Source organism: Saccostrea echinata, unplaced genomic scaffold, assembly GCF_033153115.1.
Source record: "Saccostrea echinata isolate AGI-Se365-2 ecotype Australia unplaced genomic scaffold, CSIRO_AGI_Sech_v1 ptg000002l, whole genome shotgun sequence".
Lineage (NCBI taxonomy): Eukaryota > Metazoa > Mollusca > Bivalvia > Ostreida > Ostreidae > Saccostrea > Saccostrea echinata.
The window spans coordinates 12,171,751-12,183,840 of record NW_026889751.1 but is presented as its reverse complement, the minus strand read 5'-3'; the positions used below and the strand labels follow the sequence as shown (position 1 = coordinate 12,183,840).

The window sequence follows — 12,090 nt, the reverse complement described above, 5'->3', positions numbered from 1 at the left end:
ATTTTCTAAGACAAATACTAGTAGATCTTTATGATACCAATATTTTTATGAAACTCATAAGATTTTTTCCTTTTAATTATATAATCAGCTATTTTTCAAAAGATCATAAATAAAAGTTGGGGCCCTCTCCCCAGCCCCCTTCAAGTTCAATCACGCGAGCAAAAAAGGTTTGATTTTGGTTAAAGACGGATTATTTAAAACACATAAATTTAAACATTAGGAGTGTATTCATTTTTAAATTATTTCACTGTGTGGCAATTTTTTCTCTCTTTAAAAAATAACAAGAATCTTATCTTTAATGTTGCAGTGTACCTTGAATATGTTCAGTAAAATGTTTAAAATATTTTGTTTAGAGAATTCAGCATAATGACCCTTCAAATGAGGGCAAAATAATTTTCTAACCCTGAAAAAAAGAATGTTTCGCTTTTATTGATTTAAATATGCAACATCATGCTCCATATAAACGGCACGATTTTTTTTTGTAAAGTGCAGGTTGCATGTACTTGTAAATTATACAATAAAAAAAATGTGTAAAAAGCAAATGATTTATACATATCATAACATCATGGTATCATTATTGTAAAATAATCAGAAAAAAAGATGTTCTTGTAATTAATTAGTCAGATTTCATAATTATACAGAAACAAATTTACTCCTATATGTGGATAAATATATATTGATTCTGATCACTTGAGTTTATGGGTTGAAAACTGTCTTTTTTTAAGAATTCTTCTGGGGAATCTTTATCATGACCTGAAAGAAAAAGGAGTCCGATTTTAGCAAATAAGGGGTACTACAGAATAATATTATTTTAAATTCTCACACATAACCAACAAAATCATGAAATTTGACCCTATATATATATATATAAAAAATGAAATTACTATTTAAAAATAGAAATAATTAATTAAAAAAGAAAACGAGACATTGTTACCGTTTTGACTTCCTGGTACTGACTGAGGTTGTATTCACCCCTGCAAATAAAGAAGATAGCATTGAGATTCAACATCACTCTGACTCCTTCAATTCGTGTACTCTGTATACTTGTCTATTAATAATTCGTAATGTCTCCTTTGGAAATTAAAGGGATTAAGTTTTTATTAAGGAATAAAAAACTCTGGAGACAAACTCACATTTCCCTTCCAATACCAGACATTTTGAATCCTCCAAATGGAGCGTGGTAATTTGGTGCATTGTAGCAGTTTACCCTGTAAGCATAAAAATAAATAAAAATGTATAAAAAATGAAATAAAACTGGTAACAATAAATTATGTTTTATCAAGTTAATATACAAGTTAATATACACCTCTAGAAAAACTACACTTGATTGGACAATAAACATGGAATATGTATCTGTATAATTTACAGTCCATACCAAACAGTCCCTGCTCTGACCCCCTGTACAAACATCATGGCGGTATCAATACTTCTGGTAAATATGGCGGCCCCCAGACCATATTGTGTGTCATTGGCTCGCTCAATCACCTCATCTAGTGTACTGAACTTAAAGATTTGCTGAACTGGTCCAAAAATCTGTAGATTCATATTGATAATCTATGAAGTGTTCACTACTAAAAGAACGTCCTTTTGAATATCATTAGCAAAATTTGTCCGTAACAAAAATAAAGGAGCAAGACTATTTAAAAAAAAAACATTCCAATACAAATGTAATATTATAATAGAAAAAAAATATGAGTATACCTCTTCCCTGGCAATCCTCATGTTGTCGGTAACCCCTGAGAAGACTGTCGGTTTGATGAAAAATCCTTTACCCTCTGCAGCCTCTCCTCCGCATTCTACTTTAGCTCCCTCCTTTTTACCCGACTCAATCAACTCTAAAATCTTTTCGTACTGGTCTTTATCAACCTACAGGAGTGATATGCATATAAAATATGCTATATATGTATTTGTTTTATATCACGTGACTTTAAGTTATAATCAGAGACAGGATTCACAGCGTACCTGTGGTCCATTTTTTGTAGAAAACTCAAAAGGATCTCCGTATGTCCTCTTTTCTGCCATTTCTTTGCTTTTTGCCACAAACTGATCGTAAATCTTCTCATGGACGAAAGTTCTGCTTCCAGCAACACAACACTGTCCCATATTGGTCATCACGGCTTCATGGGACCATGCTACGGCCGACTCAACTAGGAAAGGAAAAAAATTAAATGATAACCGGTTACTTAGATATCTACATCTGCCAAGAATAAGCTCTTCTATTTCGTGTAAATAATATCTTTATATATACTAATATATACGATATAACTTTTTTAAATGGTTTTAGAAAAGAAATTTTACTAGTTATTGATTACAAAAGACAAACACCAGTGCATTATAAGTGTTTGTGCTTAATTTTCACGGAGTCATTATCGTTACTTTATAAGTAATAAGAATTTGTACGAACGATCAGCATCGTCCATGATAACGTTTGGACTTTTCCCTCCAAGCTCTAAAGTCGTGCGTTTAATATTCGTGGCGCCAGCCGCCTGTAGTATAATCTGCCCAACCTAAAAGATGAAAAAACAAGAACTGAACTTCGGTATCTTAATTGGCCATCGATATCTCGATTACCATAGATATGTGGGTTGGAAGTCCCAGCCACATTTTCTTTATGTATTTTAACCTTAATATCTCGAATCCTGGGATATATCACAGTTTTTCCTCGTCCCATCGAGTTCGAGATAACGAGGTTTGACTGTAAACGGGTGAGTTAGATTGTATCAGTGGAGAGAGAGGGAGAGAGAGAAGGGGTATTATTTGTATACCCAATTTTTATTTCTTTAGATGTAACAAGAGGTTCAGTACATGCTTTATACTGGAAGTATACGTACTGCTTGTTTGTAATATTAATGCCAGAAAAAATGTAGGTCTATATCACAATGTTAAAATCCTTTGCCCCATGCAAAACACTGAGAGCTACTTAAGATGTATCAGATGTTCCCACCTCTGTTGATCCAGTGAATGCGATCTTGTCCACCTCAGGGTGACCAGTAATGGCGGCACCAGCAGTAGGACCATAACCATTAACAACATTAACAACGCCAGGAGGAACTCCAGCCTACAACATTGTAATTTGTTTTATTAAGAGGGCTGGGTGGTTGTGGCCATTTTCAGACTATATTGATCTCCTTTAGAAGAAGAACTCCAAAAAAGATATACAAAAATGACCAAATTTTAAAATTAAAATGTATGAATTTTTTGTTGGCCAAATGATAGTTGACAGCTTAAGATATCATATATAAAAAATTAAGTTAAATCTGATGGTTAATTTGTTGACCCCCCAGCCTCCTTAAACTTCGAACAAGATATTCTTTTTCAACAAAGCTAGAATCACAATGTACAACTTGTACAACTTGAGCTTCAAACACTCATGAAATCAAAGCATACAGTCTTAACAATTTATGTCTTTGTTTCTGTTAAATATGAATTAATTGTATACATTTGAATATTCAACTCTACCTCTTTACAGAGGGACGCCATGTAGAGCGCCGTCAGTGGCGTTTGTTCTGCCGGTTTGAACACGATCACATTGCCACAGGCCAAGGCAGGAGCCAGTTTTAGAGAAAACATGGCCACAGGGTAGTTCCACTGTAAGTAAACTGTGTATTAGTCTTTTTAATGTCTTAAAAGACCGTTCGTTCAGTGTGTCTTAAAGTTTGTATTTACATTCTTGTGACTTTCCGACAGTGTTAAATTAGTTTCTCTCCATTTTTTTAAATAATGAAAGTAGTTGGACCATGTATGAGATGAGCTTGAAGTAATGTTGCTTCTTGTCGTGCTGTAATCAATTACACTTATGCATGGTTCTTTTCATACCGGAATAACTGCTCCACAGATGCCTACAGGTTCATGTCTTGTGTAACACATGAAATCTCCATCTGTAGAGAGAAAGGAAACCTTACTTGGAAAAACAAATCCTGACTATACGCAATCAGATCAAGATACGGTGATACTTCTCCAAACCGGTCCTCTGAAAACCGGCTCCCTTTAAACATCGGCCGATTTTTTAAAGTCCAAGCAGAATATAACACCCCTACTAATGTGTTCGGAACCTTTTATTTTTCGATGTTCTCCAAATTATAAAACTCGAGGAGTTCAGAGCAGCTCTGAAAGTAGCTCTGGCGAGATTTAGCAAGACTACAGCGAGATGAGGTAAATTATTCACGGAAATGTGGCTAGGAAGTGACTTCCACATAGAGACATGTAAACAGAAAAGTTATGTTGCGTTTCAGTTTTCACCACTGTATAATATCTGTAGAAATGTACTTCAGTCTCTCTTGAACGCATTCACACTTCAATAAGTATTCCTCATGAAATTATTTTCTGCAGTTATGTATTAAAATTTCTTTTTGGACAAAAATACTTGCATGGAAACTGGGACTATATATTTTTGGCGTCAGATTAACAAATGAGGTACCAACATGGCTTTAACTGAAAAATCAACTGAATGAGTTGAATTGGATTGTGGGTTACTACGGATACTAACAGGAATTTTACGCTTGGGGAAAAAAACCAAATCTACAGGCGATCGGAAAGACACAAAAAAATTTCCATGCATTTCGTAGATGAAAAGTAATCTGTCCATTTTTATTCTATTATTTCCATGCTCACAATTACAAACATTTGTTAAATAAACGTGGAATTCTAGCTTTCTTAAAACCAAACTGTAAGCGTCTGTATTCCTTTGTTGTACTATCGGTGAATGCAATTGTCAGGTGGGTTCCCTGTGATCACGGGTATTGTAATGTAAAAAAAAACTTTGTTGCCCATTTAACTATTTAGATGCCTAAGAGATGCTGCTCGTTTTCCTTAACCTTGAAGTGCAGGTGTTCTGAACGTGGCACAGACTACATTTTATTATATACATTTTCTAGTTAACAACGTAACAACAAATTGCAAACGCCCGTGAAATCTTTCATAGTTTCTAATCATTGTATTTTTTTTTCTCATAAAAACAGTTTTTTTTAATTGGTTTTTACAATCCATTTAATATCGATCGTAGATTGACCTGAACCACGTGTTCGAAGTAAAATGTAAACATGGAGTTGTCCAGTAAACGTTGTTATTCATTCAACGATTGGTCAATTGTTCGTGGTAAGATCCCCTATGCGCATTAATAACAATAGCCATATAAGGTAAACAAAGGTTCATTGTAAAAGATATTACACATTTTTTTAACAGCTTATTGGGCGATTTTAGAAAAAAAAAAAAGTCACTACTGAGCTCCAATTTTCGCCGTAAATTATCACAAAAGCGAAGATTAAGTAGATTGTGATTTTAATACCCCCTCCCCCACCTCCACCCCCGCCCCTATCTATTTAAAATCATGAAAATCTCTCAGAGAGGTCAGCTGGAAACACATTTTTCATAAGAAACAGACTATAGCAATTTCCTGTTTACTGCCAATTTTATTTATAAAACCGGTCCTACCCTATAACTTTGAATGGGTCAACTACACCACGTGTCTTGAATTTAAATCACAATAACATTAGTAGGGGTGTATAAGCAAAAATATAAATAGCTGATGACCATCCATACCAACAGGTATTGTTTTCCCACCAACTTTATCGGCGCAACCGGCAAAATATTTCAAAATGTTTGCTGAGAATAGCATCTCCACGTAGGCGTTCATATAGGGTTTTCCATTGTCATAGGTCTCAAGACTCTGTAAGCAAATACAGACATCATAGTACATTTCGTGGATATTTTTTAACAGAAAAGAAGGTTACCTCTTTTGTGGATGTATTAAAAAAAACGTGCCCCCAAATACTGTGCATCTCTCTCCATAAGCTGTGCGATTTTGTAGATCAGAGCACCTCTTTTGCTGGCATCCATACGTCGCCATGGTGATCCAAGTTTGAAAGCTTCTTTTGCAGCCTCGACCGCTTTGTCTACATCTGCCTAAAGAAACGAGGGGGAACATTTGAGTTAGTGAGCAAGGATAATTTCAACCGTACGATCGTTTATATCGTCGCAAGCTACGATTTCTCGGTACGTACTCTAAGCTTCCTACAAAAGGAGATCGCATCAGACCGAAAAGCCTTGGCTTGCGAAGATAGAGTTACGGGGACTGAAAAACCTTGGTGCATAGACTGGTCATTTAGCAAATCTTTATTTGATGTAATTAGAAACAATTCATTATTTTTTCCTTCTGGAGAACTCAGATGACTTAAATAAAAACGACCCGGAAAAAGTCATATTGCCAGACAAAGAAGGAAACTTCATCATGACAAGAGACATTACAAAATAAAAATGATTATACTTATCATAAAATGAATATGTGACCCCCCCCCCCCAATCTTTTTCTTTTAAATTAGAAAACAAACAACATCATTTTCCCTTATTCCTGTAGCAATACACCATTATCACCTGCATGAGATATATGTCTCCCAGTTGACTCGATACGAAAAAACATGTTCTTCGTAAGAAAAAAATTCTAAAAAGAGGCAGATTAGTGAAAAATAAGTTGATGATACAAGGGTACATACAATCTTGTTTAAACTCAACATTTTGCAAATTCCATCTATGGTCGATACAATGATCTTATTTTCAAATAAAATCCGTCGTTAGTCGAATGTTGACTGACGTCTTTCATACAAATTGTTAGGCCATTATTTTCATACTGAATTGACTACGGATTTCTCCCTTTATCCGGCGGTTGTGACCGGGGATGCTTACTCCTCCATGGCACTTGATCCCACCTCTGATGTTTTCAGAGGTCCATGTTTGCTCTGCTCACTGATTTTTTAGTATGATTACTTTTCGTTATCTTCACTTTTCACATTAAAGAATTTCTCTACATGGTCTTAAAGTTTACCTTGTCGCCCTCGGATACATCACAGATTTTCTCTCCGTTGACGGGATTGATGGTAGGAAATGTCTTTCCGCTGACAGAATCTACAAACTCGTTATTTATGAACAGCTGAAACCATAAAAAAATACAGCTTTACTATTTTTATAAATATGTATATATGTTTGTTTTCTTTTGTAATTCATTACTAATAATGAATTTTAAAAAAGTTAAGTTACGCCATTTTATAGGTCTGGTCAATTTGGACTAAGAGTCTTTTGAAAATAAACCAGCTTCAAAATTTGAACACGATGGCTTATCCAGACAGAATTCGTTTTATGTAGATGTCGCTGGTAGCATCATTCCTAGATGCAACTAACATGAACATTACGTGTAATAACTCAAGAATCGCAATGCTGCCAGTCATTTCTTTAGCCAACTCTAAACAATCTTTATAATGTCAAGGTTTTTTGAAGATGCCCCAAAACATGCTAAAGACGAAGGCTGACAACAAATGACGAAATGATATTGTGCATTCATTTCGTGTGCATTTTTTCTGAGAGGGAGAGGGGGAGGGATCGATGGGGCGGCTCAATCAAACGAGTTCAAACACCCCCCTCCCCCTAACACATACATTCATACATACATACATTGATATTTTACTGTGTTGCAGACTTACGTGAACCACTAATATTCGCGGTATTTTCACGATCAAATTCGCAACCGAACCACTATTCATTATAATATTACAAAAGCACACACATACACCCTCACACACACACAACTTTTTTGAATCACCAATTCGTTACACAATGGTATGATCGTATATATTAATAAAAAATTAATTAATGGAATGGGCATTTAAAACAATTAGAATTTTTCCATATAATCATGAACATATGTACAATGTACTATAAGACAAAAACAACTGTTACCCCCCCCCCCCCCCAACTTAAAAAAAAAGTATGATATTAAAAAAAACCACTTAAATAATATACTTGTATCACTGTCTAAAAATTGTACGTGTATATTAAACCTTGATATTTTTGTATATACAATGTATATTTAACTAAATATTTCACACATGCTCTGAAGAGCAGAGGAAATTCTGGTCGATAAAAACGATCTACTTCCACACTCTAAAAGTAAATTTGCCGTTATTTTTGTCAGTTGATCGAATTTACGAATTTAAAAAAAGAAACTCGAATAGTGAAATATTTTTATGGGGTGCCTTTGAATTCTTAAACAATACATTCACATCAATAAAATGATTACGGTATCGTGACCATCGTAACGATGTTTGACTCACAGTCACTGTGCCAACATAATTCTAAAGACTTGGTTCTTAAGTGCAAAGGCATATATTTATAATAATTTTATAAATAATATTTTAAAATGCAATAAGCAGTTGTACGGTTATATAGAAGTGTGGAAACAAATTATGTGTCTTTGTTCTTTCACACGTAAAGTCCAGCGATGGTCTAGGAGATATATTGATTATGCAAGGTGAAGCAAGACAAAGTGCCCTAATTAAGAGATAAATAAAAAATTGAAATTTGTTTGATAAAAGTTTCAGTTGGAGAGAATTTATGTTCTAATATTCTGATTATCACAGATCTTACTGTGTCGCAAAATTTTTACTGTGTCGCACGCATAAAATTTGAATCGTAACTGTGTCGGGGAAAATTTTACTGTGTCTGGGCCGACACAGTAAAATAGCTCATGGAGAACCCTGTTTTATATATATATAAATATATAGTTATGAAAAACTAAAATCTGTAAACATGCATTTCAACATATTACTAGTAACCTTAAAATAAATCTTGCATGCAAATCTCGTCACACAAGACCTTGTTTCTGCAGAATAAGATACACCGTATGTGTGCTACATACACAGTATATATGCCGAGTTCTACTTATCGACCTTGGCCTGTGGGAAGCTATACACCAGTCATAGATCGAAAAGTTATTTCTTATTTTTGACCTACCTATCCATTACGCTTCTTTCAAGTGTCCTTGCCCGTATAGTAAAAATATCATAAGATAAACATGTCGTACATCTGAGCTGTCAATTATCGTGGCCTTAACACACATTCTATTTTAATTCTACGATATGGGCGTCCTGAACGGATTTTTTTTTTTTACAGTTTGAGGAACAGTTTAAAAATCCACAAATTATATGCTTACCTTCGTGTATTTAATCTCTGGCTTACGTATAGGTTGTGGAAATTGTTCCATGTCGAAAATAATCCTTGAGTGATGCAGACACCGGCAGTCAGTTTAACTGTTTAAGGGAGGACTTGTTATCTTAGACTGATAGGTCGAATGTTTGTATGGCTGACCAGATGATTCTATAATATATGATGTGCCCCCAAGCGTGGTATGTTGACAATTTTGACAAAGTTGACACTGTGTTGATAGGACACATTTTACCCATGCAGTACACCAAAACACACATCACGAACTCAGTAACTCAAAAATACACACATCAGAAACTCGGAAACTTGATGCATATCACCCAGGCAGTACCTCACAACAAGACATATATGACCCACGCAGAAACCCAAAACAGGACACACATCACCCACGTAGTAACTCAAAACAGGACACATGTCACCCACGCAGTAACTCAAAATTTGACATAAATCACCCACGCAGAAACCCAAAACAGGACACATATCACCCACGTAGAAACTCAAAATTGGACACATGTCACCCACGCAGTAACTCAAAATCTGATATAAATCACCCACGCAGAAACTCAAAACAGGACACATGTCACCCACGCAGTAACTCAAAATCTGATATAAATCACCCATGCAGAAACTCAAAACAGGACACATTTCACCCATGCAGTAACTCAAAACAGGACATATATATCACCCATGCAGTAACTCAAAACAGGACACATATCACCCTCGCAGTAACTCAAAACAGGACACATATCACCCAGGCAGTAACTCACAACAAGACACATATCACACACGCAGAAACTCAAAACAGGAGACATATTACCCACGCAGAAACTCACAACATGACACATATCACCCTCGCAGTAACTCAAAACATGGCATATATCTCTTTCTTTGTCTTATATTTTGCCTCTCAATCTCATATCTCTGTCCGTCATTTTCTCTCTCTCTCTCTCTGCCACTTTTTTATTGCGTCTGTCAACGTCTGATCTCTTTTTGTCTTTATGTGAATCTGTCTCTAGGTCTGTCTATTATTTTGTCTATCAATATCTCTCTTTCTACCAATCTCCTTTTCATTCTGTCTCTGTATTTCTTTCCGTCTGTCTGTCAATCTCACTGTGTCTCTTTTTCTCTGTCAATCCCTGTCACCCTTTTAATGTCTGATTCTCTTTCTCTAGTTCTGTCTGCCAGTGTCTATCAATCTATGTCTATATCGTCTCAATGACTGACTTTCTTTCTCTGTCATTCTTTCTGTCTGCCAGTCTGTCATTCTTTCTGTCTGCCAGTCTGTCATACTTTCAGTCTGTCAGTCTGTCATTCTTTCTGTCTGTCAGTCTGTCATTCTTTCTGTCTTTTAGTCTGTCATACTTTCAATCTGTCAGTCTGTCATTCTTTCTGTCTGTCAGTCTGTCATTCTTTCTGTCTGTTAGTCTGTCATACTTTCTGTCTGCCAGTCTGTCATACTTTCAGTCTGTCAGTCTGTCATTCTTTCTGTCTTTTAGTCTGTCATTCTTTCTGTCTTTTAGTCTGTCATACTTTCAATCTGCCAGTCTGTCATTCTTTCTGTCTGTCAGTCTGTCATTCTTTCTGTCTGTCAGTCTGTCATTCTTTCTGTCTGTCAGTCTGTCATACTTTCTGTCTGTCAGTCTGTCATACTTTTTGTCTGTCAGTCTGTCATTCTTTCTGCCTGCCAGTCTGTCATTCTTTCTGTCTGTCAGTCTGTCATTCTTTCTGTCTGCCAGTCTGTCATACTTTCTGCCTGCCAGTCTGTCATTCTTTCTTTCTGTCAGTCTGTCATTCTTTCTGTCTGCCAGTCTGTCATTCTTTCTGTCTGTCAGTCTGTCATACTTTCTGTCTGCCAGTCTGTCATTCTTTCTGTCTGTCAGTCTGTCATTCTTTCTGTCTGTCAGTCTGTCATACTTTCTGTCTGCCAGTCTGTCATTCTTTCTGTCTGCCAGTCTGTCATTCTTTCTGTCTGTCAGTCTGTCATACTTTCTGTCTGCCAGTCTGTCATTCTTTCTGTCTGCCAGTCTGTCATTCTTTCTGTCTGCCAGTCTGTCATACTCTCTGTCTGTCAGTCTGTCATTCTTTCTGTCTGCCAGTCTGTCATACTTTCTGCCTGCCAGTCTGTCATTCTTTCTGTCTGCCAGTCTGTCATTCTTTCTGTCTGCCAGTCTGTCATACTCTCTGTCTGTCAGTCTGTCATTCTTTCTGTCTGCCAGTCTGTCATACTTTCTGCCTGCCAGCCTGTCATACTTTCTGTCTGTCATTTTTTTCTGTCTGTCAGTCTGTCATACTTTCTGTCTGCCAGTCTGTCATTCTTTCTGTCTGTCAGTCTGTCATACTTTCTGTCTGCCAGTCTGTCATTTTTTTCTGTCTGTCAGTCTGTCATACTTTCTGTCTGCCAGTCTGTCATTCTTTCTGTCTGTCAGTCTGTCATACTTTCTGTCTGCCAGTCTGTCATTCTTTCTGTCTGTCAGTCTGTCATACTTTCTGCCTGCCAGTCTGTCATACTTTCTGTCTGTCAGTCTTTCATTCTTTCTGTCTGTCAGTCTGTCATTCTTTCTGTCTACCAGTCTGTCATACTCTCTGTCAGGCAATCTATCTCTTTTTGGCGGTCATTTTTTGTCTCTCTTTCTATCTACAACCTTTACATTGTCATTACTTCCAATGCAATAAAAGAGACTTCACCTTTAGGTAGATGAAAGCGTTGTCTAAGATTTTTATTAAAAGAAAAATAAGTAACGTCAGGTGCTGCGGGAAACACCTATATCAAGAATGCTGATTACTTATCCAATATTCACGACCCAGAGCTAATACTTTATATAGGGACATTTTCGCCCCGTGTTATCTTCGCTCAATCACAACTTCAACCAAGTTTTGCCCGTTTAAAATTTGCCCACTCACAGTAAATGAGTTATGCGTAGGAGATAATGCTGTCTTCCTTGAATTCGCCCCTTTTAAAAATCGCCCACTTACAAAGCGCGCAAAAGGGACGAAAATAAACGGGAGCGAAATTTCCTAGCATAGAGTAGTATGATTTGGAATTGTCTTGACAATGGAAAAGTTTACTTGTCACGAAGCCTCAGTGACACTTATCCAGATAAG

General features: G+C 36.3%; 3 protein-coding genes across 3 annotated transcripts; 1 reads left to right on the top strand and 2 right to left on the bottom strand.

Moving 5' to 3' along the window:
* Positions 1-413: 413 nt before the first annotated feature.
* LOC133172906 (aldehyde dehydrogenase 1A1-like) lies at positions 414-9,117 on the bottom strand. The gene is made up of 14 exons (XM_061307744.1): positions 8,978-9,117; positions 6,818-6,922; positions 5,761-5,901; positions 5,539-5,665; positions 3,817-3,878; positions 3,460-3,588; positions 2,945-3,058; positions 2,405-2,507; positions 1,963-2,147; positions 1,702-1,866; positions 1,376-1,533; positions 1,134-1,208; positions 935-974; positions 414-753 (listed from the first exon to the last, which is right to left on the bottom strand). The coding sequence occupies exons 1-14, from the start codon at positions 9,026-9,028 to the stop codon at positions 721-723; spliced, it is 1,488 nt and encodes a 495-aa protein (XP_061163728.1). The 5' UTR covers positions 9,029-9,117; the 3' UTR covers positions 414-720.
* A 36-nt stretch (positions 9,118-9,153) lies between these two features.
* Positions 9,154-10,211, top strand: LOC133178049 (uncharacterized). The gene is made up of 3 exons (XM_061312816.1): positions 9,154-9,170; positions 9,212-9,845; positions 10,161-10,211. The coding sequence occupies exons 1-3, from the start codon at positions 9,154-9,156 to the stop codon at positions 10,209-10,211; spliced, it is 702 nt and encodes a 233-aa protein (XP_061168800.1).
* Positions 10,212-10,352: 141 nt separating this feature from the next.
* Positions 10,353-11,252, bottom strand: LOC133178047 (nuclear speckle splicing regulatory protein 1-like). The gene is made up of 2 exons (XM_061312814.1): positions 10,639-11,252; positions 10,353-10,437 (listed from the first exon to the last, which is right to left on the bottom strand). The coding sequence occupies exons 1-2, from the start codon at positions 11,250-11,252 to the stop codon at positions 10,353-10,355; spliced, it is 699 nt and encodes a 232-aa protein (XP_061168798.1).
* Between the last annotated feature and the right edge of the window lie 838 nt (positions 11,253-12,090).

What these genes read in the sequence shown, in the direction of transcription:
- LOC133178047 (XM_061312814.1), bottom strand. Translation starts at nt 11,252, where the DNA reads ATGACAGACAGAAAGTATGACAGGCTGGCAGGCAGAAAGTATGACAGA. An exon ending in GACAGACTGACAGACAAAAA is followed by an intron (nt 10,438 to 10,638) that starts GTATGACAGACT and finishes AAAGTATGACAG; the next exon opens with ACTGGCAGACAGAAAGTATG.
- LOC133178049 (XM_061312816.1), top strand. An exon ending in TGACACATATCACCCTCGCA is followed by an intron (nt 9,846 to 10,160) that starts GTAACTCAAAAC and finishes CTCTTTCTCTAG; the next exon opens with TTCTGTCTGCCAGTGTCTAT.
- LOC133172906 (XM_061307744.1), bottom strand. Translation starts at nt 9,028, where the DNA reads ATGGAACAATTTCCACAACCTATACGTAAGCCAGAGATTAAATACACG. An exon ending in CATTCACTGGATCAACAGAG is followed by an intron (nt 2,508 to 2,944) that starts GTGGGAACATCT and finishes TTCATCTTTTAG; the next exon opens with GTTGGGCAGATTATACTACA. An exon ending in TGAGGATTGCCAGGGAAGAG is followed by an intron (nt 1,534 to 1,701) that starts GTATACTCATAT and finishes ATGAATCTACAG; the next exon opens with ATTTTTGGACCAGTTCAGCA.